The following is a 21,893-nucleotide window of genomic DNA, read 5'->3' as shown; positions in this document are numbered from 1 at the left end:
AATTTAAATACACATTCCTCTTTTGAACATGATTATAAGGGAATAATATTTTTGTAACAATATTTATGTAACACTAATGATCACTTATAATGAAGTTTGACAAACATATTTAAGATTATTTTTATTGACTATATAAAGTAAACATGTTTTGGGTTTTTTCTTAAAGTAGTGTATCTTCTTTTTGAATTTTTTAAAATGGGTATTTTTTTTTTCAGAAATGGATAATTTGCAAATGTGAAGTTCTATTTCTGAATACTAAAATTGTCAACCAGAAATACAATTTAAAAAAAATGTATATGTGAAATTGAATATCCCATATACATTTTCTAATTTTCTAATATATAATAATATAAAATTGAAAAACATTCAAAATCTAGAATTCATATATTTTATATACGATTTTGAGTTAAAATAGTATATGAAATATATATTTTTAATTTTTTAATATATAATAATTTAATATACGTCTTTTAATATTTAAAATTTAAAAAATTTAAAAATTTAAAAAATTAGATAATTTTAATTTACTATTTATAATTTTTATATATATAATTAAAGAAAAATAGTTTTTTTTATAAAATATTTTTTTAATTGAATAAGTTTTATAAAATATTTTTTATTATATATAATTAAAGAATGGTTGAATTTTTAGAAAATAAATTTTATTATATAATTAAAAAATTAAATACATCAAATTATTTTTTAATTTCTAATAAAATACACTAATTTTTCATCGTAGGAAAATATTTTTTCTCTGAGTCCATTGTAGATATTTGGTACTTCAACGACATCACCCTTCGCATTTCATCCAAGGCAATTGCTTCCTGCACCCGATCAATTGTGACTGGCACCCAACGAATTTTTTAAAATCCCATCATGTCCTTGTCTTCTTCACTTTGAAAATATATTGTATGGTGAGATAGAGGAAGTTCATTGTTGTGTGAAGCTTTGCTTTGACTTGCAAAAGAGAAGGTTACATTCATAAAAATAACATTCAATCCAACATATATAAAAAATTATAACACATAGTATAAAAGAACAAATGAAAAATTTCATAGAAGCAAGTGCCCTAACTTCCTAACACTAATACGGATATTAATATTCGCAAAACAACAACAAATTTCGGATAAAAATATCCGCAACACATAAGTCTACTATGGATAAAAATATCCACAAGTCAAAAATGTATTACGGATAAAAATATCCGCAAGTCAAAACTCCATTACGGATAAAAAATTTGGAAGCCACTAATCACCTATGGATAAAAATATCCGGAATGCAATAATGAATTATGGAAAAATTTATGCGGAACGCAATAGTGAAATATAGATAAAAATATCCAGTAGGCATGTCGTACCTTGATGGTTCCTTCTTCGACTTCAGAAGCTCTCTGTCACGGCTGCTGGTCTGCCTGCGATAATGAAGGTCACGGTGGCTGCAAACAAATGGAGAAGAAGGTGACTCACGGTAGCTGCGGCAGCTGCTTCACGCACAAAGGAAGAAGAAGAAGAATAGGGTTGGGTGTAGGAAATTGGGTGCAGATCACACTTAAAGTATTATGAAATTCATTAAGGGTAATTCTATCTTTTTCTTATATGTGATTGGGTGCCAGTTAAAATGTGTTGGGTGCAGGAAGAATCTGCCTTCATCCAGTTTCTACCATACATTGTTATCAGTCCACACTGCCTTCAATAGGGTCTGATATTCTACCTGACAAAAACGAAGAAGAAAATAATGATGATGATAGTCCATCTCTGCTTAGATGTCCACGATACAATGAAGAAGGCCCCATATGGGATAGCATCTCATAAATTACATTGTTTTTAAATTAGATTGTCATGTTTTTTAATTTCACTTAATGTTAGACTTTAATGTTCTTTTTAAATATGTTCTTTATCGGTTAAAGTTCTTTGTTTTAATTTTTCGATAAAATTTTATGATTTATTTAAATTTTATTAAAATTTCAAAATAATTTTAATGTATTAAAAACCAAAAAATTATATTTATTTTTTTAATTATATGTAATAAAAAATTATTTTCTATAAATTAAGTCATTCTTTAATTATATAATAAAAAATAATTTATACAAAAAATAATTTTCTTTAATTATATAAAAAATATAAATAGTACATTAAACTTATCTAATTTTCTATTATTTTTAGAAAAAAGGTATATTAAAATTATTATATATTAATTATAGTAATTATAATAATTATAGTCCATGATTTAGATTTCTTGTTTTACGATTATGATTTTCAAATATGTTTTTGGTTCAATTCTATTTTAATCGAATGATGAATATTTGTTATTTTATAAACAAAATCATCTTCTGTAACTACTATAAGATTTTATATATGTTATAATCTTGTTTCTTTGTATATATGATCGGAATTACTCCCTATTTTAAATAATTGACAAATACGTATTAGTTATTGGTAGTTATTGTTATCAATTCTTATTCTTTTGGTATAAATGGTGGCAATAAAATTTAAATTTATAATTTGTATAAATTACTTCAACTTTTTTTATTGCTAAGTTAATTATAGTGGGTTACATTGCATGATCTTTTTCTCTCACAGTTTGAAGTATTGAATTAATTTTAATTTATAAAATAGATTTAATAAATTTATTTTTTTAAGATATAGATGAAATGTTTCATGTACTTAAAAGAAAGAAAAAAAAACTTTTTTTAAGTAAAAATTAGTTTTTTTTAACATGAGGTTTAGTCTATTCTTCCATATTTTTTTTTATTTTTTTAATAATATTTTTGACAAATTATTGTTGTTACTCGAGGTGACGGTCTAATTGAGACGTCAAGTTGCATATTATGTCTAATATAAAAAATTTTATTTTAAAAAAAAGTTAAAATTAGTTTACACGATTTTTAAAGAAGTTAATAGAAATAATTTTTATAAATTAGCTTATACATACACTAGTTTTAATTTATAAAATAATTAATTTTTTTCTTACTAGAAGTACTTAACGACAAATTTGCACACATATATCATTGGTTCATATCAAGTTCTTTATATATATCACCAATGTTAACACAATCCATTAAATAGAGAATGTTTTGCATAAAAGGAGGGGAAAATTTCCCTTTCATGTTATGTTCTAGATGGATCTAGGTAAAAAATAATTAATTTGGTGAATGAAGGCATTGTCATCTACTTGAAGTTCAATTATTTGATGTTGAAATAGAAAAGAAAATCTTCCCTGCAAGATAGAAAATGATAGCATAAACATGAAGTGACGGGCTCAAGTTTCAGTTCACTCCTCCTTTCTCATTTATGCAAAGTGTCCATGAATTTAGAGCTGCATTAATGCCAATAGTTAGATCGCTACTATTCAAATTTATCTTCAACTTTAAAGCAAAATTTAAAAAAAAGAACTCAATAGTTGTTTGATTGGAAAGAATAACTTTTTTTCTTTCTTTCTTATTGAGGAGCAATGTGTATAAAAGTTAACAATGAAAAGATAATACGAATTCATGTATTTTTAAACAAATATAGTCATATCAGTTCTTTATTAATCTTAAAGAACGAGGATTACGTTAAATGATTATTACACAATTAACATTCGTGTCCTAAATTTTAAAAAATAATACTTAATGACGAAAAGAAATTATTTGAAGATTCTTTTTAATGATTAATTATAATTTAAAGCTTGTATCATTGAAGTCTAATTTTACAGAACTAGATGACTAAAAGTTATTAGGAAATAGTTATTAATAATTAAATTAAACAAATGGTGAAAATAAAATAAGGGTATAATATAGATATTAACCAATAAAAATAATTCTTTAAATAATTTTTAAGCTTGTTATCTTAAAGAGTCAGTACACCCATAACATATGATAATTTATAACTCCATGATAATAATTATTTTTCACTATCAGTGTGTATATATATATATTATTGATACGAGAATTTTTTTTTTTCTTTTGAAAATACTAGTAATATATTTCTCAGGTACTTTTTTAAAAATCGTTCAGATTATTAAAATTAAATTTAAATATTTTTTTAGTTTATGAAATTCAGTCTTATTTTGTTTCCATTCCTATGATTTTTTTTTTTACTTTTGGACCATGCAACTCTTTTTTAATTATTGTTATTTTGTTTAGTCACATTGAAATATGTTTTTAGTTCTTATAATATTTATTTATTTCGAATTGGTTCTTTAGAAATATTTGTTAGAGACTAAAAGTAAATAATCAGCATATTAAAAAGAAAAAAATATTTTAGAAGAACTAAAATAAATAATAAGGACCAAAACTAAAAAAAGAAATTTATAGGAATCCAGAGTAAAAAAAAGAAATAAAATAATAAAAATAATATTTTAGATATATATTTTAATTAATAATAAAATAAAAATATGCTAAATTTTTTATTACTTATGGTTGTATTTTCTTAAAATAATATGAATGAATGTAATCTTGAAGCAATACCTTGTGTCGAGACTTTCCAATCGCTGGTATCGAGGCCTGCAGCCCAAAAGAAATATCCACGAAGATAAAGAGATTGAGCAAACCCAACCTTAACCGCCACCGTTACCGGGTCATCGTACCCGACCCAATTACTACCACTGTAAGAATAAACCGACGCCGTTTCCTTGTCATACACCACATTCGCACCCGTTTCGTTATTATACTCCAACACCTGAAACAGCGCCATTGCACCATCCAACCCGGTACCCGCCCCAACAGCTGGAGCCCCGATTCCATGAACACTCGGGTCAAGTAACTGCCACGTCCTCGCATAAAGCGGCAAACCCATCACCACCTTCTTAGGAATAACCCCACCCCGGATCCAGGACCGTAACCCATAGTCCACGCTAGCATTACTTTTCGGGTTAAAGAGCCCAGCAGGAGGCCCAGTAAGGTTGCTCCACGGCCCATTAAGATCGTAACTCATAACATTGATCCAATCTAAATTATCGTTAATGGAACCCACCGGGTATCGCAACGACGCCGTTTCGGAGAGAAAGTAATCGACGGAAAAGTACACGGTGGCGGTGAGGAGGAGAGGTTTCCGGGAAGTGGCGGAGGCCTCGGAGGCGATGGCGGCGCGCCACTCTCTGAAGAGCTGTCCGAGATCGTTCATTTCGTCCGCGGTGCGAGGGAATTCCCAATCAAGGTCAACGCCGTGGAAGCCGAAGGCGCGTGCGACGTCAATGGTGGAGTTGATGAAAGCAGCACGGGCGGCGGCGTTGGAGGCAATGGCGGCAAAGAGGTCGGAGCTGGAGTTAGCGCCGCCTATAGAGATGAGAGGGGCGACGGAGGGGCGGAGGGTGGCGGTGAACGTGGCGAGGGTTGCGGCGGTGGAGTTTGGAACGTGGAGTTGGTAGGTGGCGTTGTTGGGTGCAAGGAAAGCATAGTAAACGTGAGTGAAGAGTGATGTGTTTATGGCCTGAGGAGGGAAAAGTGGTTGTTGAAGCCAATATATGGCTTTGATGTCAGAAGTGGATCTTGTAACGGTTATGAGAAAGAAAAATGGTAAAAACAGAAAACGCAACATGTTGATGAAGAAACTTTGGTTTTTGAAGTTCTTGAAGAATGGAACCTGTATAAATAGTGTGAAGAGAATGTTAATGGATTCTCTTGCCGTCCAAACAACTACAACAATAACCTCTTTCTGCACTTCATGCTTCAATGTCAACTCACTTCATTTTATTTTCCAAATTCTGTATCATAAATATTCAACTATAGCGAGTTTAATAAATGGTTGTAAAAATACGTAATTATAAATTTATTGCAATATATATCCAAATAATAGTTATAATTAAGGTGCTAAAAGATTACCAGTTGTGAGGGACAATAACTTTTGACACAATATTTTGTGATTAAAAATAAGATAAAAAAAACTTTAGCATTGTAAATTGTACGTATTCATAAAAAATAATAATTATAGGATTAGTTTATCTTCTCTACACTTTTATTTGGATTCCCCTTATTGTGGGTGTCCTTTGTAATAGAGGAGGAGGTGAATGAATAAAAAATATAGAATTACTACATTTGACTTGTAAGGGTAGCCCTTGGGAGTGTCACAAGTGACCATTCAATTCCTAAATTTAAATTAATCATACAGTATAAAATTTGAGGAAAAAAATTACTAAAACATTTAATCGTTAGCTGGCTTACATGTAACTTCGGATTAACAACTTCTATATAATATATATTTTTAATTTATAAAAAGTTTGGATGGAAAAGCTTACATTTGTGGCCAGGGATGATAAACTTTTCATTTTGAATACTCCACGACACAATTTAACACCTATAATTTTCAAAATATAAGATTCAATATATATATATATATATATTATAAACTAATCTACATATTTGTATTCACATTACTATTATATTAAAATTTATATCATATTTAATTTTTATAATTTTATTACTTTATAATTTTAATTATTTTTATAAATAATTAATTAAAAACAATTTAATTTAATATATAATTTTGTGGAAATAACCATTATTTTAAAAAAATTATTTAAAATAAAAAATCAATTATTTATTTTATTAAAATAAATATTTTTTTATTATTAAAAGTAAAATTATTTAATTATAAAATAACACGAAAGGAAATTATTAAATAATGTGTCTTTTAAATTCACAGTAAAAGTTGTATCCAAAATCTTCTATAAAATAAGTTAAGAAAATATAATAATAAGAATCCGCTATTATACGTAATTCAATAGTTCATTCATATCAAATCTAAAAGGTGAATCAAATTCATTTGACACATTTTACTTTTTAATTATTACTATTGAAAAAATACTTGCTAAGTTAAATTCATAAAAGAAGAAATACAAAATGTGAATACGAAATAAAGTATTTTTATGTATAAAGGAGAATAGAAACTTCTATATTAATTTATTTTATTTTTTTAAAACTATGTTTGTCCTATAACATTATATCTAAATTATGTTAACCATATGTGATTATAATTGTTAAAGTAAAACTTTGAGAACTGGTTTGTTTTATCACAAGACTAACCCATAAATAAACCATTAAATTTAGTAAAAAATTCAAATTTAGATAATAATAAATATTCAATGTAACAAAAAAAGTGTCTTACTTATTCAAGTACATCAAACCTTAGCTCTTTCTCCTTTTCTTTCTCCAGTTTAAAAATCCAAATTTAGATTCTAATGTTGTTTAATATTAATGGATAAAATCTAAATTTAGATTCTAATGTTGTTTAGTATATTAAGACTTATATTTTGTTTAAGAATTTGATTTTATAATAATTTAAAAATTTAATAATTAGTGACAAATTATTATTCAATTTTGTTATTTTTAAAAAAAATATTTTAATATCAAATCATTTAGAAATAAATAAATTGTTTTTAATATATATATATATATATATATATAATTTTTTCTATTAAATTAATCAAATCAACTAAATTTTTTTCACTTATTTTCATTCACTTTCCTCTATATTTTCTTTAATTCCTCACTTTTTACTCTTCTTTTCTTCACTTTTTTTCTTTTCCATTTTTATTACCATTCAAACAAAGCCTTAGTTTTATATATAATTCTAAATCTCCTTCCACCAGCAAAATAAGAAAGTGAATGGAATTTAATTCGAAGTACACTTCACCACGAGCTCCATGGAAGAAAAGTGTGAAGTTCCTTTCTGAAAATTTTACCCAAAAAGGTAAAGTAAAAATAAACTAATATTATGAGTTCGTTATGTTTTAAAGTATAATTTATAATGAAAAACATTGTTTTGAATACCAGTGCTTGTATACTTCCTAATCCTGACCTTTGTTCAACACTTAATACTCAAATTCGTTCAATAGGTGCAGTCAATTTGCAGAGAAGATGCGATGATGATTTTCCAATTATAAAACCACTATCACTTTGATTGTTAGTGAAGGAGCTACCAACACTTAATAGAATTATTTGTGCTAATAGGACTCCATAATCATGAACCTACTTTATAAAATAAGTTTACCATGTTAAAATCAAGATACACGCATTTAATAAAAATTATTACATTCAATTACCGTATATTAAATAATTATTACATTCAATTACCGTATATTGATTCTTGAAGCGTAGTGTCTTTTCCTGGTATCCATCATCTTTGACTAAGACTGAGGACCAAAGGCAAAGACTAGACCCATCAAGAATTGACGATAGAAGACCTTCGATACCTTACCAGAACGTGTAAGAACATCACTAAAATTACTTACAAAATCATATGCATGTAATTTTAAAAACAAAAATTAATCGTCACTATAACTTTGTGAGTTTAGAATTAGTGATGAAACCTGGTAGGCTTAGCAGAGTCGAACAAAAGTGACATGCTTGTGAGAGTACTAGAATGTCCTACTCCATCATCTTGGTGCCAGTTGAGAAATTGTAACATCATTGATTGAATAAAATTTGATTCCGCTGTGAGATGTTTCTTCCTCATCTCCACGTTTCTGAACTGAAAAGGCAGGCATTTTGGGAGTACCAATAACTGCACCATCATTCTTCAGCAGTGAATCAACTTCCAACATGGAAGGTCTATCTGCAGAGTTCTCTTGAACGCACAGCAGAGCTACCTGCATGCATCTCATGATTTTACAAGGAGATGTTGTATCATCCAATGAAGGGTCAACAAACTCCACACCTCTTCCTTCCCTCCACAACCCATATGCCTGAAATAATAAAGCACATGACTTAGTTCAACATCAAGCAAACCAAGAATAAATCATAAAGTAAATAGAACAGTCATAGAGAAAAAATGAGATAACTTACATATTCCAAAAGGGTCATATTTTCATGCATGCCATAATAACATGAAGTCCTCTTTCCGCTTATGATTTGCAAGAGAAGAACTCCAAAACTATAAACATCGTACTTGGTTGAGTATATGCCTTTTCTCACGTACTCAGGAGGTACATACCCACTGCAAAGCCAACAGGAAGTGATCAGAGACAAAAAAGGAACATCCACAATACATGATCATTGCTAATTCACTTACTATGTTCCAACTATCCTTTCTGTGTTTGCTTCAAGGTCATACTTTCTGAAAATTCTAGCCATACCAAAATCGGATATCTTTGGATTCATATTTTCATCTAGCAAAACATTACTAGATTTAAGATCTCGGTGAATTATAGTAAAATTTGAGTACTCTTGGAGATAAAGAAGGCCTTGAGTAACGCCTTCAATGATATTCACACGCTTGTTCCAGTCTAAAAGAATTGATTTCGTTGGATCTGCATCAAGTTCAACCCTGAATTATTACTCACATAAACGTGTAGCTGATATGATTGCTAATTTGAAGTTTAATTGAGCTTAGCAGTAGGTTAAGAAGCTTAGAAGAAATGTAACAGCTTAAATGAGGGACAAGTGATGTAGCAACTGACCAAAGAGGAAATTATCTAAGCTTTTGTTTTGCAGGTATTCATAGATCAGAATCTTCTCATCCCTTTTTGTGCAGTAACCCAGAAGTCTAACTAAATTCACATGTTGTAGTCTTGCTGTAAGTGCGATTTCATTCTTGAACTCTTCAGGGCCTTGATTTGAGGTTTCTGAGAGTCTTTTCACAGCTATTTCCTGACCCTTCCGTAATTTGCCCTGACAGAATAAAGTCCTAACTTAGTCATCCAAGAACTAAATGTCAAGATGTACATACAACAGAAAACCATAATATTGCATACATTATACATGATATATATATATATATATATATATAATATTGGAAATATGTACTTAATATCTTTTATTTAAATTAATTTTTAAAAACAATTCAGTTTTTTATAGTATCTTTAACATAAAGATAAAAATATATTTATTACCAATTTTTATATGGACGAAAAACACTGTTATCTCTAAATTTATTGTGGCAGATGTTAAAAAAATGTTGTCATTACAGCTAAAGGGAGGTTTGCATAACCAGAGACTGAATTGTTTGAACAATTTAATACCTACAAAAGCATGTAAAGAATACACCATCACTATCTTACCACAGAAATAATGGCTTTAACTTTCAGTTCAGATATTCTAATTGCACGAAGCATATTTCATTAACAGATGAATTTCCAAATCTTACCTTGTACACTGTGCCAAATCCACCCTCTCCAAGCCTATTATCTTTTGAGAAGTTATTTGTTGCCACTTTAATAGTGAGATAGCTGAATATTGTCAAATCAGAACCATTTGCATCGATATCCTTTTCTGCTCCTGGTAAATATCTCAGTTTATACAATATTTTGGTAACAGTGGCTACTGTGCCTGCCAAAATGGTAGGACATAAATCAGAGGAAAGATTTATATGTTCCAGTCTCTTTATAGATAACTCAATTTTTTCCTCCTCATTACATCCTTACCTATGTGGTAGTAGCAGAATACAATTCCCAACAGAAGCACCAAAGTCAAAGTAGCAAGCAGAACAATTATTAGCAACCTCTTCTTGTGATGATCTTCAATTTCTTCATCTACAGCTTGAGCTGAAGGATTATTTTGTAAAGGAAGTGATGCATATGATATGTTATTTCAAAAACTAAGACCAATATTTTATGCATAACAATATACTTATATAAATTGTTCTGTAACTCACCTGCCCCTCTTGAAAGTTCCCAATTTTCGTCATTGCCTACTTGGAACACGTTGTAACCAAGTAGCCCATTTTCCTTTGCATAAGAAACTTTGGCCCTGATGACCTCCACATCATCAAAATTAACCCAAGTGGTGGACGCAACACAAAACTGGTTCACCACACAACTTGCATTGTAATGTGAAACAACTCCATTTCCAAAGGATTTAATGTAACTCTTTATCAACTTATAAGCCATGGAACCATCCATTGTGACGGCTGGTCCCGAAGCTGGGGTTCCCACGCCACTGTTTGGTGCAGGAGTCACAAGTTTCCACGCATATCCATGATAAGGCAACCCAATTAATAGCTTCTTAGACGAGAACCCCCTCCTCCTCCACTCTCTGATGCCAGAATCAGTGTTTTTCCAATCAGATGAACCATACAGAGCCGCATGAAAAGCCGTGACATTGTCCATCTTAGGGAGATAGTAATCATAAGCCACAAAGTGCACCCAATCTAAATTCTCCTGCATTGAATCGAAGGGGTAACTCAAGGTGTCCGAAGCCTTAAGGTAGTAACCTGCCATCACCAACAACAGCTCTGGCTTGGTAGAGTTTCTTGCCTCAGAAGTTATTGCAGCACGCCACTCCTTCAAAAGGGTTCCAAAATTGGTAACCTGGGAACTTGGCCACGCCCCAGTAAGGTCTATACCGTGAAAGCCATAGAACCTGGCTGTTCTGATGGAAGAATCAATGAAAAGCTTCCTGTAAGAAGATTGATTTAGCATTGAGTTGAACACCGAAGAGTCCCTCTTGCCACCCCAGATGGATAAAAGCGTTGAAACAGATGGGTTTTGGAGCTTCACCGTGTTGGTGAAGGTGGAGAACTTTTGCTCCTCCGAAGAGTTGATGGAGATGTTGTAGGTGGTGGAGTTTATGAAGGCAAAAGCGCATAAGAGGTGAGTGAAAAGCGTGGCTTTGATGTCTGAAGCAGAAATTTCACTGCCAGAATAGTAATAACCGGCTTTCACCCAGGAAGGGTTATCTGCAAAGGAGTGAGATTTGAAAGAGATGAAGATGAGATAGACAGTGAAGAAAACGATGACATTAGAAGGCATCTTAATAATGTTCAGAATTGAAAAGTGATGAAGAAAATTTTTATTTATGTGTTGTCAGGTTCTTCTGACACTAGCACCGCTCTCTTTTCTTCATTTTTTTTGTTGGAAATTAAGAATATTGACTTCATCATCACCATCACCAACAACAGTACTGTTACTAACTTTTTCACACTTTTTCACATTGGAGAAAACTACGGGACTCCATTGTAGCGTAAAGAGAACAATAATGAAGGTTCTAAAATAAGTTACAATACAATTGTAGAGTGAATGCGTGTTGAAGACGTGAAGCTACTTATTTCGTAACCGTTTAAATTCAACCAAGACCAGAAAACAATTTCATTTTTTCTTGTTTTTTTCTCTCTGTCTCCACCACTGTTCACAAAACTGTCTTAGGTATTTCATTAGCAGAAATTAGTACATAAAATATAGATAACTTTATTTCACATATATATATATATTATTAATTTAATATTACACTTATTTATTATTGTTTTAATTATTGAATTCATTTTTTATTTTTAATAAAATGTTTTTTTACTGAAAAACTATAACTATTTAAAATTATAATGAGAAAATACTTTTTTACACAAATATGATTTGAAAACTGATTTCATTGCAGAAATTAAATTTCAAATCATGGTACAAGATAAAAGAAAAGTAAAAACTCAACTTGCTAAACCTGTAACATGATTGATGGTGAATAGAAAATAAAGTATTTTATAATTTTTCTTCTTTTAGATACAAAAACATACCAGCACGTGATGGTTAAAATACAGGAAAAGAGACAAGAAAGAGAAGATGCATGGAAGCTTTGAAGAAACTATACTTTTGGCATTGAATTTATGAGTACATTCCAAATCCAGTAGGCCTCTATGCCTGAAATCTGAAATAGTGATTTGATGATATTAAGTAGGAGAATTGAAGAAATATGAGGGTTAGAGAATTTGAGTGGGACAAGTAATTAGTTGTTAAAGGAAAAATTGGCTATGTTTCTGTTTCGAGGAATGCGTACATTGTTTGTCTTTCTTAATTTGTAGGAAAATGTCTCCATCTCATTGCCCTTTTTCCTCCCAACTATAGTCAAACAAGTCTAAAGAACCACCTGTGACTTTATTCCACCTAAATCTATGTAAAGTTCAACATCACATACCAATTAAAAATAAAAACTAATAATATATAAGTAATAATAAACTTTATTTTATAAATATAAACATGAATAATTTAAAAATATAAATGTAAAAGTAAACAGAAATTTATACAAAAATGTATACTTCAAAATCTAATATTCTCTTTATAGATAATTATAAATGTAATCATGATTACATGTTAATTACCTTCCTTGATGACCCAGTTCAAAAAGTGTGAGAGGTAGCAATCTCAAATTTTATGTTATGATCAATGGTTCTTTCTACCTGCCTACCATTTCAGTTTCGGTGACGACTCCACCATCGACTGAAATATTTTGTAACGGTTGCCACTCATTTACATCATCATCTTTGTCTTGCACTCTTGAAAATGCTGGTTTTTTGGGGATGGCTTGAGATTTGTTTTCGTTTCTCAACATTGAACAAACTTCTAGCATTGAAGGCCTATCACTTGCATGTTCTTGGACGCATAACAAACCAATTTCCATGCATCTCACTAGTTTGCACTCTGAACATGTATCGTCAAGTAAATCATCCATCAGCTCCATACCCTTTCCTTCTTTCCATAACTCATATGCCTGCATGCACCCATTTCACACTAAATAAAACATCCCAATGAATCAAATAACTATCTTCAAGAATCTAAAACAAATAATATAGAACACAAAAATTTCAGCAATTGTTACTTACATACTCCAAGAGCCTTAAATCTTCGTTCTCTCTGTACAAACCATGTGTCTTCTTGCCACTTATAATTTGTAGAAGTAGCACTCCAAAGCTATATACATCAGATTTAGTGGAGTACACACCTTCTCTAACGTATTCAGGAGGAACATAACCACTGCATCACAAAATTGGAAGAACTAAGTAACTTGCTGCTAAATATGTTAATTTATGATCAGAGGTCAGAATGCTCACTATGTTCCCACAATCTTGCTAGTATTTGCCTCTTGTTCATTTTTTGTGAATATTCTTGCCATCCCAAAGTCTGAAATCTTTGGCTTCATCTCTGCGTCTAACAAAATATTGCTAGCTTTTATGTCTCTATGAATTATGGTGAATCTCGAATATTCTTGAAGATAAAGAAGACCTTGCGTAACTCCCTCAATGATATCAACGCGCTTATTCCAATCTAACAAACGTCGTCCCATAGGATCTGTGTGGAATTTCATATGACAGAAGGTTAAAAAAGAATCATACTATTCAACATATCGATATGCAAAACTACAAATGAAGTAAATTTCTAAAATGGCACATTTAAAGTTTACTTTTAATGATAGTTTGTCCGAGTTTCTTAGGTTTATTAGTTCATTTGTTATCAAATCATTCATATATATATAATTTCACACAAGTTGAGTGATGCATTCTTAGGTTAAAAATATTTAATATTATATAAGCGAAGGTAAATATGAGTCGATGTTATAACGTTTAGTTAGACTACCAAAATCATATATATTAAGTTTTTCTATCCCTTTCACAATTAAGCTTTAGCTTGAAGAGAGATGCAGGTATAATATTTGAAGCATATATATATATAGTTTAAAAGTTGTAAAGAAAATCAAACCAAAAAGGTAGAAGTCCAAGCTTTTATTAGGCAAGTACTCATACACCAGCATCTGCTCCCCTCGTTCAGTGCAGAAACCTAACAATCGGACAAGATTAACATGTTGTAGCTTTGCTGTTAGTGTTACCTCAGTTTTGAATTCCTCGAATCCCTGTGTAGAAGCTTTTGATAACTTTTTTACGGCTATTTCCTCACCATCAGGTAGGATGCCCTGAAAGAACAACACTGTTAGGATCTTCATCTGAAAAGGCACTCCACAGGAACATCATTTTACCAACCTTGTAAACAGGGCCATAACCACCTTGTCCGATCTTATTTTGATGTGAAAATTCATTTGTAGCTGCTTTAATATCAGAAAATCTATAGACATGTAAATCTGCACCATTCCCGTGAAAAGGTTCTGCAGCTTTTTTATTGTTCAAGATTTTAGTCCAAGAACGTTTGCCAGCATTCAGTACTGTCCCTACATATTTAACAAGTGGTAATTTTCTTTATCAATGGACATTTTCATATCAATCTAAAATCGCAAATCAGCATAGCTATTAGTGGAAAAATTTACCAGCTGTTCTGAATATTCTCTTCTTTTGGAAGTAGAATGTGATACCTAATATAAGAATAACAGAAGCAGCTACACTCAAAATTATCACTAACAATTTCCATTCTTCCTCTTTACCGTCGTCATCAATCTGTTCAGCTGAGAACATAGCATCTAAGTTATATTTCAAACAATATATCTTGAAAGTAAAGATCATTCATGTTCAAATTTACAGCATTGATTAATTTTTACTTTTTATTATCAAAATCATGTTATTTTTTAAAATATTATAAAGTTAAGAAAGTCATACTAAAGTGTCATAATTTCATTTCGTTCTATCATGTCAAAGTGAAACCATTTTAGTTCAAGATGATTACATAAAAGTCATATTATCTTAACACATATAATAAAATCATGTTAGATTGATACGATTTTTCAAATTTTATAAAAGTAATTCATTTTAATAAAAAGAATAAAAATTAATCACATAATAATAAAAAAAACTATATATATATATATATATTAAAAATTATTAGGGTGAATTATAGTAACTATATATATAATTATTGATTGTTGTTAATATCAATCAAATTGTTTACCATCTTGTTTATTTACTTTTAGTCATATATCAAGAAAAATGAATAAATTTACTTGTGACTCAAGGTGGAAAATGGTGAATAACAAGCTAGCAAGCTAGCTCTATTAATAACTTGTGATTCGAGGTTAATCTTATTAAAAAACTCAATAATGCCATAAAATTATTGACTAAATTGATATTCACAATTATATTTATTTTGTTCAGTACATAGAACTGTCATATTTTGTTATGCAATGCTATCCATCGAATTAGTATTAATTGTTTATACTATTAAAAAATTATTAAATAAAAATTAATTTTAGAGATTAAAAATAATTAGTTACTATATTGATTAAATTAGATATTAATTTAAAAATTATTTTATAAATTTAGAAATTAATTTAGATATTAATGATTTTTTTAGTCTCTAAAATAATATTTAATGAGTAAATTTTTTAGTCTTTAAAATTAATTTTTATTTAACAATTTTTTTTAAGTGTTGGGTTGGGTTGATTTAATAACTTTTTATAACCATAATTGTAATCAATGCAAAAAAATTAAAATTAAAATAAAATAAATTTAAAAATAAATTAAAAAATGTGAAGGAAAGTACTTATTCTTGTATGATATAATGTTACTTTAGTGAAAAATCTTATAAAAGTGAGATATCGTAATTAAGATCTCAATTAGAATACTTTTTTTTTTTATCGCCATCTCAATTTGAAGATAACTTACTCTAATTTAAAATTTTCCTCATTTCTCTCTTATAAAAAAAAACTAAATGAAATACTAAAAATTCCGCTTCCTTTTCTTTAGAAATATTCGAAGGGGTCTTGTTTAATATATAAAAGACAGAAAATTAAATTAAAAAATTATAATTATATCTTTGTTTGCTTTTTTTAATCTGAATAATTATATCTTTGTAATAAAATACAAATAAAAAATAGAATTAAAAAAAAACTTTTCTTTCAATTTTTGAATTAAATAAAATATTTTTATAAAAAAAATCATCACACATGGCCTAACATTTGACTAAACGAACTAACTCAGCACATTTTGGTCCAGCATGTCAGAAACGAGACAGGATATGATCTCCTAAGGTTAGATGGACTGGAAATCTTGATCCTATTAATTTTTATTTTATTTTCTTTTTATTTTAAATTTTGTTTTTATTTCTAACTTTTATATTAATGTATATATATATATATATCATTAAAACATATTTACTAATATAAATAATTTTTAACTCTTTAATTAGATAAATTTAAAAATATTATTTTTACATATTAAATTACTTTATTATAGTTAATAATTAAAACTTCCTTTTATAAGTATTAATAATTTATGCTACAATATTATTGCAAATTTTCATATTTCAACTAGTATATGTTTTTTCTAATTTTAAGATAAACACATTCTTATTTTTATGTTATCAATAAATAAAACACATAATTCTTATTTTATTTATTTTTATACTTAAAATCACATTTAAATGTAATAAATTTAATCATACTTTTTTTATAAATATTTATAATTTTTTATTAAAATAGTATTTTTTGTCAGTATAGTTTTTTTATATTTTATAATAAATTTATAATTAAGTAAAAATATTTTTTTTTCATTTTTTTTTATTTTTATGCTTTAAAATTTAAGTTTTAATTTGAATACTTGTTATTTAAGTTTCATTTAATATATATATTATTTTTAAATAAAATAATATAGGTAAGTATCACTTTATTAAAAAAATAAGAGATGGGTATAATTTTATTAAAAATACAAGTTATCAAGTGTCTTGTAATAACAAAAATAAAAGTAATTGTTTTTTAACAAAAAAATTAAAAAATATAATTTTTTATTTTAAAATTAGAAAAAGTGTAAATCACGATCTTAGCAAAAATAAATTTATCATTCCTTTGAATTTATTAATTACCTTACGAGGTGGTTAATTGTATACACACAAGAAAAAATTAATTTTAAAAACAATAAATAATTAATTAGCAATAAATTTATACTACTTTATAAATTAAAAAATTATAATATCTAAAATATTTACTATTATTATTAAAAATTTATAAAATATCTAACATTAGTTATTAAGATTTTAATCATTAACTATTTTAATTTTAAATTAATAGTTATAATTTATAAGTAATTAACTAAAAGAAAATCAAAAATAGAAACTAATTTTAAATAAAAATAATAATTAACTGACTAAATTAGAGACTGTTTTAGAAACTAAACAAAAATTAGTTTCTAAATTAGTTGAAATTATTGTTAAATAGTTTCTAAATTGATATCTAATTAGAGGTTTTAACTACCAATTATTTAAATAATTTAGTAGAAAAACCTTGATTATTAATTAAATATCAATTTAAAAATCATTTTACAGTAATTGAAACTAATTTAAAAATTAAAAATATTTAGTCAAATTGACTAAAGTATTATAAAAAGACTTTCATTTAGGTATCACTATCCTAAAGTATTAATCTCTTAAGAAGTTTATGCTAATTATTTTGAAAAGGCAATAATTTGTGAGACTAGTCAAATTGAGTTTGCAGGCAGACTTTGTTGAAACCTCAGAACTAGCAAAAAACCAAAACAAAACTAGGACTAAGAAAGAAATATTTAGAGTGTGTTGGTGGTGTTGTGTACCTGCTGAGCGAGAAAGTGTCCAATTGTGGTCATCCTGAGAAATTTGCCACACATAGTAACCAAGTAACCCCATATCTCTGGCGTATTTCACCTTCCTCTGAACAGCCTCAACATCGTCATAGCCAATCCAGGTCCATCCAAATGTGCAGTAATTTGTAACATAACTGTCATTGTAATGTACTGCAGCCCCATTTTGGCCAATATTATCTTTTATGTCCTTGTAGCTTATGGCTCCTTGGTCCGTGGAATCTGCTGGACCAGTTGCAGCTGCACCTATCGTGTTGCTTTCTGGATTTTGGAGTTTCCACGCATATCCAAAGAAAGGCAAACCCAAAATCAACTTGTTAGCACCTAGTCCCTTCCCAATCCATGCCCTGATGTAATAGTCTGTGTTGATGTAACTAACATGAGAGTCAAATAGAGCTGAGGGTGCAGCAGTGAAGTTTTGTGTCACGGGTGTACGGTAAGAGTATGTATTAACATGTACCCAGTTGAGGTTACTTCTGATTGAATCCACTGGGTAGGTCCCATTATTCAAATCTGGTGAAGCTTGAACTGCAGCAGTAAGGATGAGTTCTGGGAGTGAAGAAGAGTTGGCTTGAGCATCAGATTTTGCAGCAACTCGCCACTCCTGGAAGAAGTGTCCGAGGTTGTCTGAATCCGAGGATGTTTGGATGGTGGACCAGGAAAGGTCGAGGCCCTGAAAGCCGTAAAGCCTGGCCATTGCAATGGAAGATTGGATGAAGGGTTTTCTTGAAGAAGCGTTGGTGAGCATGGAATGGATGGCGTCGTTGCTTTGGTCTCCGCCAGTGGAGAGAAGTGTGGTGATGGAAGGGTTATTGAGTTTGACAGTGTTCGTGAAAGTGGAGAAGCTTTGGTGGTCTTTTGAGGGGAGGGAGATTTGGAAGGTGGATGTGTTGACTTGTGCGAAAGCGCATATGAGGTGAGTGTAGAGCGCAGAGTTTATATCAGATACGGCAAAGTCGCTGCCGCTATACCAGTAACCGATTTTCAGCCATGAATCAGAAGCTTCTTCTGACATCACCGAGCACATTAAAATGTGAAAGGAGAGAAGGAGAAAAACTTTTCCGGAAGACATTATTGTGTCCGACCTTTTGGGTTTCCTTGGAGAAATTCATGTCAGAAAAAGCACATCATAAAAGGAGAGAAATTAACGTGTGGACCCAGAATATATTTATCATCTTGTCACTCGGATAAACAAAGAGTCGTACGTTGAAATGGGGATAGAGGGAAATTGGTTTCGGTGACATCGTAAGTTCAAAATAGAATAAAAACCAGAATGAGTTGTGAGCTACGAAATTTAAAATAAAATAAAAAATAATACATCACATCAATTTTTATAGTAACAACTTATATATTATAATTTGTTAGGTTAAGAATTATGTATTTTATATCGGTTAAATCATCTAATCGATATAATATATGGTTTATATTTAAAAAAAATAATAATTTTTTTCATAAAGAGTGGATGGTCATAAACGTCACAAAAGTGATTACTTACACGCACCCGGATAATCAATTTTGCTGGTGTCAATATAGGTAGAGGAGCTTGTGGTTGGGTAACCAATTCTAGTAGGATGGGTGTCATGGGTGTAATGACGAAATTGAAAGTGATTGAGGAGTAAGGACGAGTTTTTAATGTTGTGGAGGTGATGCAGGAGTAATTCCTGACTCATTTGAGACACTTGTAAAGAGTTGGTGGCCATAAACATAACACAGGTAACCACTTACACATGGGTAACCACTTTGGCCGTGATTTTACATGAAGTTGTGCCATATATTACACCTGTTGACTCGAGTAATCGGTGTAATATAGGGTCACTTCTAATTATGAGGGAAACCAATGACGTTGAACACTTGAACAACAAACAAAGAAGCAGTGACAACCGCATAAGAAAGATGTTTATGGTTCGTGTTTCGTTTGTTCTACTGCTTAGTCCATGCTTCCCGCGACTTCTTTCTCCATCCCTTCGACGAGGCCGTTACTTCTTTCTCACGTTCGACCTTCCCTTTTGTTCGAAACTTTCCCGCTTTTGCATCCATACTCAAATGTTAAAATTTTACACTCTTATAAAACTGTCTTCAGTGGCACATATCACTTCCATCAAAATTACAAAAAATATACTGCCACATCCTCACCCAATGTCATGTTGTCAAGTCTGTATTAGTGGATTTGTATCTGTACAAGGGTTGGGACACCCTTGATGTATTTCATTAATTTCATTTATTCCGATAAAAAAAAGTCTATATTAATGGACTCAGTGTTAACAAAACATTTTCGATAAATAAATTAGCAACCGTATGTCTCTTTAAATTTTTAATAATATATATTTTTATTGTATCCCTAATTCTTACCGCACTTTTTAAAGTTTACACGTGTATTATGTTAAGTGAAGAGAGAAATGGATAAAATAAGAAACTTGATAATTATCTTATTAAAACGAAATTTTTTATTATATTCCTTAATTTCTCAAAAATATTAAAAAAATGAATGGATAGAATATTACGAAATTAGGAATAGTTTAATTTTGTATTTATGATATCAAACTTGTATTTTGTAATAAAAATTGAAATTTACAAACAATCAGTTATATCTTAACGCAAACTTATTATCTTTCTAATCAAAGGTTAATTGATTTACTTCATTCAAACTGGTTGAATAATTATTATGACCTGTTTCAACCTTCTTTGCCGACCAAAAAAAAAGACCTGTTTCAACCTTAATATTATTATAAAATAGGAGTTCACATTAGATAAAAAAAATCATTAACCAACAGGTTTGAAAACATTTTATATAAAACCAATTTATAAATTCATACCTAGAAAGCAATAATGGAGAAATTTAAATGTATGTAGACCACATTACAGTATAACAAATAAGGCAATGAAATATCTTTAAATCTGTAACCATTGGATGAACTTGACCAAGACCTGGTAAATTTAAATTATATGGTTGGCAAATAGACTAAATGGAAGAAATAAAGTTATAAAATTTGGCTGGTCAATGGTTGTTACAGATTAATTTAGTTTATTTTGTATTAAAAGAAAAGTAAAACATGTCATAATAATTATTCAATCAGTTTGAATCAAGTAAACCAATTAACATTTCTTAAAAAGAAAAAAAAATATATGGTAGTTTAATATGGTTGCATTAGCTTTTCAAACTTGTGACGTGTAAAACATAACGTGCACATAGCTTAACATAACGTGCTGGCCCAGTAGTGGCTTAATTATGCTGCAGATAACCACATGCAGGGGTCAAGCTGCCATCTAAAGGGTGTTGGTTTCTTGGTTATACCATCAAGCTCCTTTGTTTATGCAGACCAACAAGCTCCTTTGTTTTGGTGGTGTGATAATTGGTGGTTTGCAGTTCAAGAAGCTGGTGTTGAAGAATGCATATGCTGATGCAGATTTGGCAAGAAGAAGTGTGAAGAGAGAGGAAGGTAAAGGGTAAAAGAGTAAAACAAAGTGAGAGTTTGAGAAAAGGAAAAATGTATATGAAATATCCATATCAAAGATTACAATTACAAGTGTATATAAAGGAGTTATAACAAATAGGTGGTTACAACAGAAAAGACTAAAAAGCACTGAGATATATTATCCCTTTACATCATCCCCCTTAAACTTGTGGTGGAGATGTGTTCCACCATAAGTTTACTCCTAAAATTAAAAAAGGATGCTCCTAAAACAGGTTTAGTGAAAATATCTGCTACTTGATATTGACTAGGAATGTGC

At 29.7% G+C, this 21,893-nt stretch overlaps 3 protein-coding genes across 5 annotated transcripts; all 3 read right to left on the bottom strand.

Annotated features, from left to right (window-relative positions):
- Positions 1–3,057: 3,057 nt before the first annotated feature.
- Positions 3,058–5,610, bottom strand: LOC137805908 (nod factor hydrolase protein 1). The gene is made up of 2 exons (XM_068605789.2): positions 4,448–5,610; positions 3,058–3,315 (listed from the first exon to the last, which is right to left on the bottom strand). The coding sequence occupies exons 1-2, from the start codon at positions 5,514–5,516 to the stop codon at positions 3,266–3,268; spliced, it is 1,119 nt and encodes a 372-aa protein (XP_068461890.1). The 5' UTR covers positions 5,517–5,610; the 3' UTR covers positions 3,058–3,265.
- Positions 5,611–7,928: 2,318 nt separating this feature from the next.
- On the bottom strand, positions 7,929–11,892 carry LOC137807470 (uncharacterized). Of its 2 annotated transcripts, XR_011080527.2 has the most exons (8): positions 10,569–11,857; positions 10,339–10,458; positions 10,062–10,243; positions 9,376–9,586; positions 8,988–9,225; positions 8,762–8,912; positions 8,287–8,661; positions 7,929–8,169 (listed from the first exon to the last, which is right to left on the bottom strand). XR_011080527.2 is itself a non-coding variant. In XM_068608130.2 (7 exons), exons 1-7 carry the CDS (start codon positions 11,662–11,664, stop codon positions 8,353–8,355), a joined length of 2,307 nt encoding a protein of 768 aa, XP_068464231.1. In that variant the 5' UTR covers positions 11,665–11,892; the 3' UTR covers positions 8,184–8,352. The 2 variants fall into 2 exon arrangements, 1 of the variants encoding a protein (XP_068464231.1); XM_068608130.2 differs by lacking the exon at positions 7,929–8,169 and having other exon boundaries at positions 8,184–8,661; positions 10,569–11,892.
- Positions 11,893–12,842: 950 nt separating this feature from the next.
- Positions 12,843–19,308, bottom strand: LOC137807469 (uncharacterized). 2 transcript variants are annotated; one of them, XR_016519817.1, is made up of 7 exons: positions 18,138–19,308; positions 14,933–15,067; positions 14,652–14,836; positions 14,501–14,584; positions 13,728–13,965; positions 13,500–13,650; positions 12,843–13,387 (listed from the first exon to the last, which is right to left on the bottom strand). XR_016519817.1 is itself a non-coding variant. In XM_068608129.2 (7 exons), the coding sequence occupies exons 1-7, from the start codon at positions 19,234–19,236 to the stop codon at positions 13,073–13,075; spliced, it is 2,334 nt and encodes a 777-aa protein (XP_068464230.1). In that variant the 5' UTR covers positions 19,237–19,306; the 3' UTR covers positions 12,843–13,072. The 2 variants fall into 2 exon arrangements, 1 of the variants encoding a protein (XP_068464230.1); XM_068608129.2 differs by having other exon boundaries at positions 14,374–14,584; positions 18,138–19,306.
- Between the last annotated feature and the right edge of the window lie 2,585 nt (positions 19,309–21,893).

This window comes from Phaseolus vulgaris, chromosome 3 (genome assembly GCF_051622355.1).
Source record: "Phaseolus vulgaris cultivar YP4 chromosome 3, ASM5162235v1, whole genome shotgun sequence".
NCBI classification, from domain to species: Eukaryota; Viridiplantae; Streptophyta; class Magnoliopsida; order Fabales; family Fabaceae; genus Phaseolus; species Phaseolus vulgaris.
This window is presented reverse-complemented; position numbering and strand designations above follow the sequence as displayed.

Bases quoted from the DNA above. Each gene is read 5' to 3' on its own strand.
- LOC137805908 (XM_068605789.2), bottom strand. From the start codon at position 5,516: ATGTTGCGTTTTCTGTTTTTACCATTTTTCTTTCTCATAACCGTTACA. The intron at 3,316-4,447 runs GTATTGCTTCAA...GCATTAATGCAG, and splicing joins TTGGAAAGTCTCGACACAAG to CTCTAAATTCATGGACACTT.
- LOC137807470 (XM_068608130.2), bottom strand. From the start codon at position 11,664: ATGCCTTCTAATGTCATCGTTTTCTTCACTGTCTATCTCATCTTCATC. The intron at 10,459-10,568 runs GTGAGTTACAGA...ATAATCCTTCAG, and splicing joins GGAACTTTCAAGAGGGGCAG to CTCAAGCTGTAGATGAAGAA. The intron at 9,587-10,061 runs GTAAGATTTGGA...TTATTCTGTCAG, and splicing joins GATTTGGCACAGTGTACAAG to GGCAAATTACGGAAGGGTCA.
- LOC137807469 (XM_068608129.2), bottom strand. From the start codon at position 19,236: ATGTCTTCCGGAAAAGTTTTTCTCCTTCTCTCCTTTCACATTTTAATG. The intron at 14,837-14,932 runs GTAAATTTTTCC...TTAAATATGTAG, and splicing joins GAGAATATTCAGAACAGCTG to GGACAGTACTGAATGCTGGC. The intron at 13,651-13,727 runs GTGAGCATTCTG...TTTGTGATGCAG, and splicing joins AGCAAGATTGTGGGAACATA to TGGTTATGTTCCTCCTGAAT.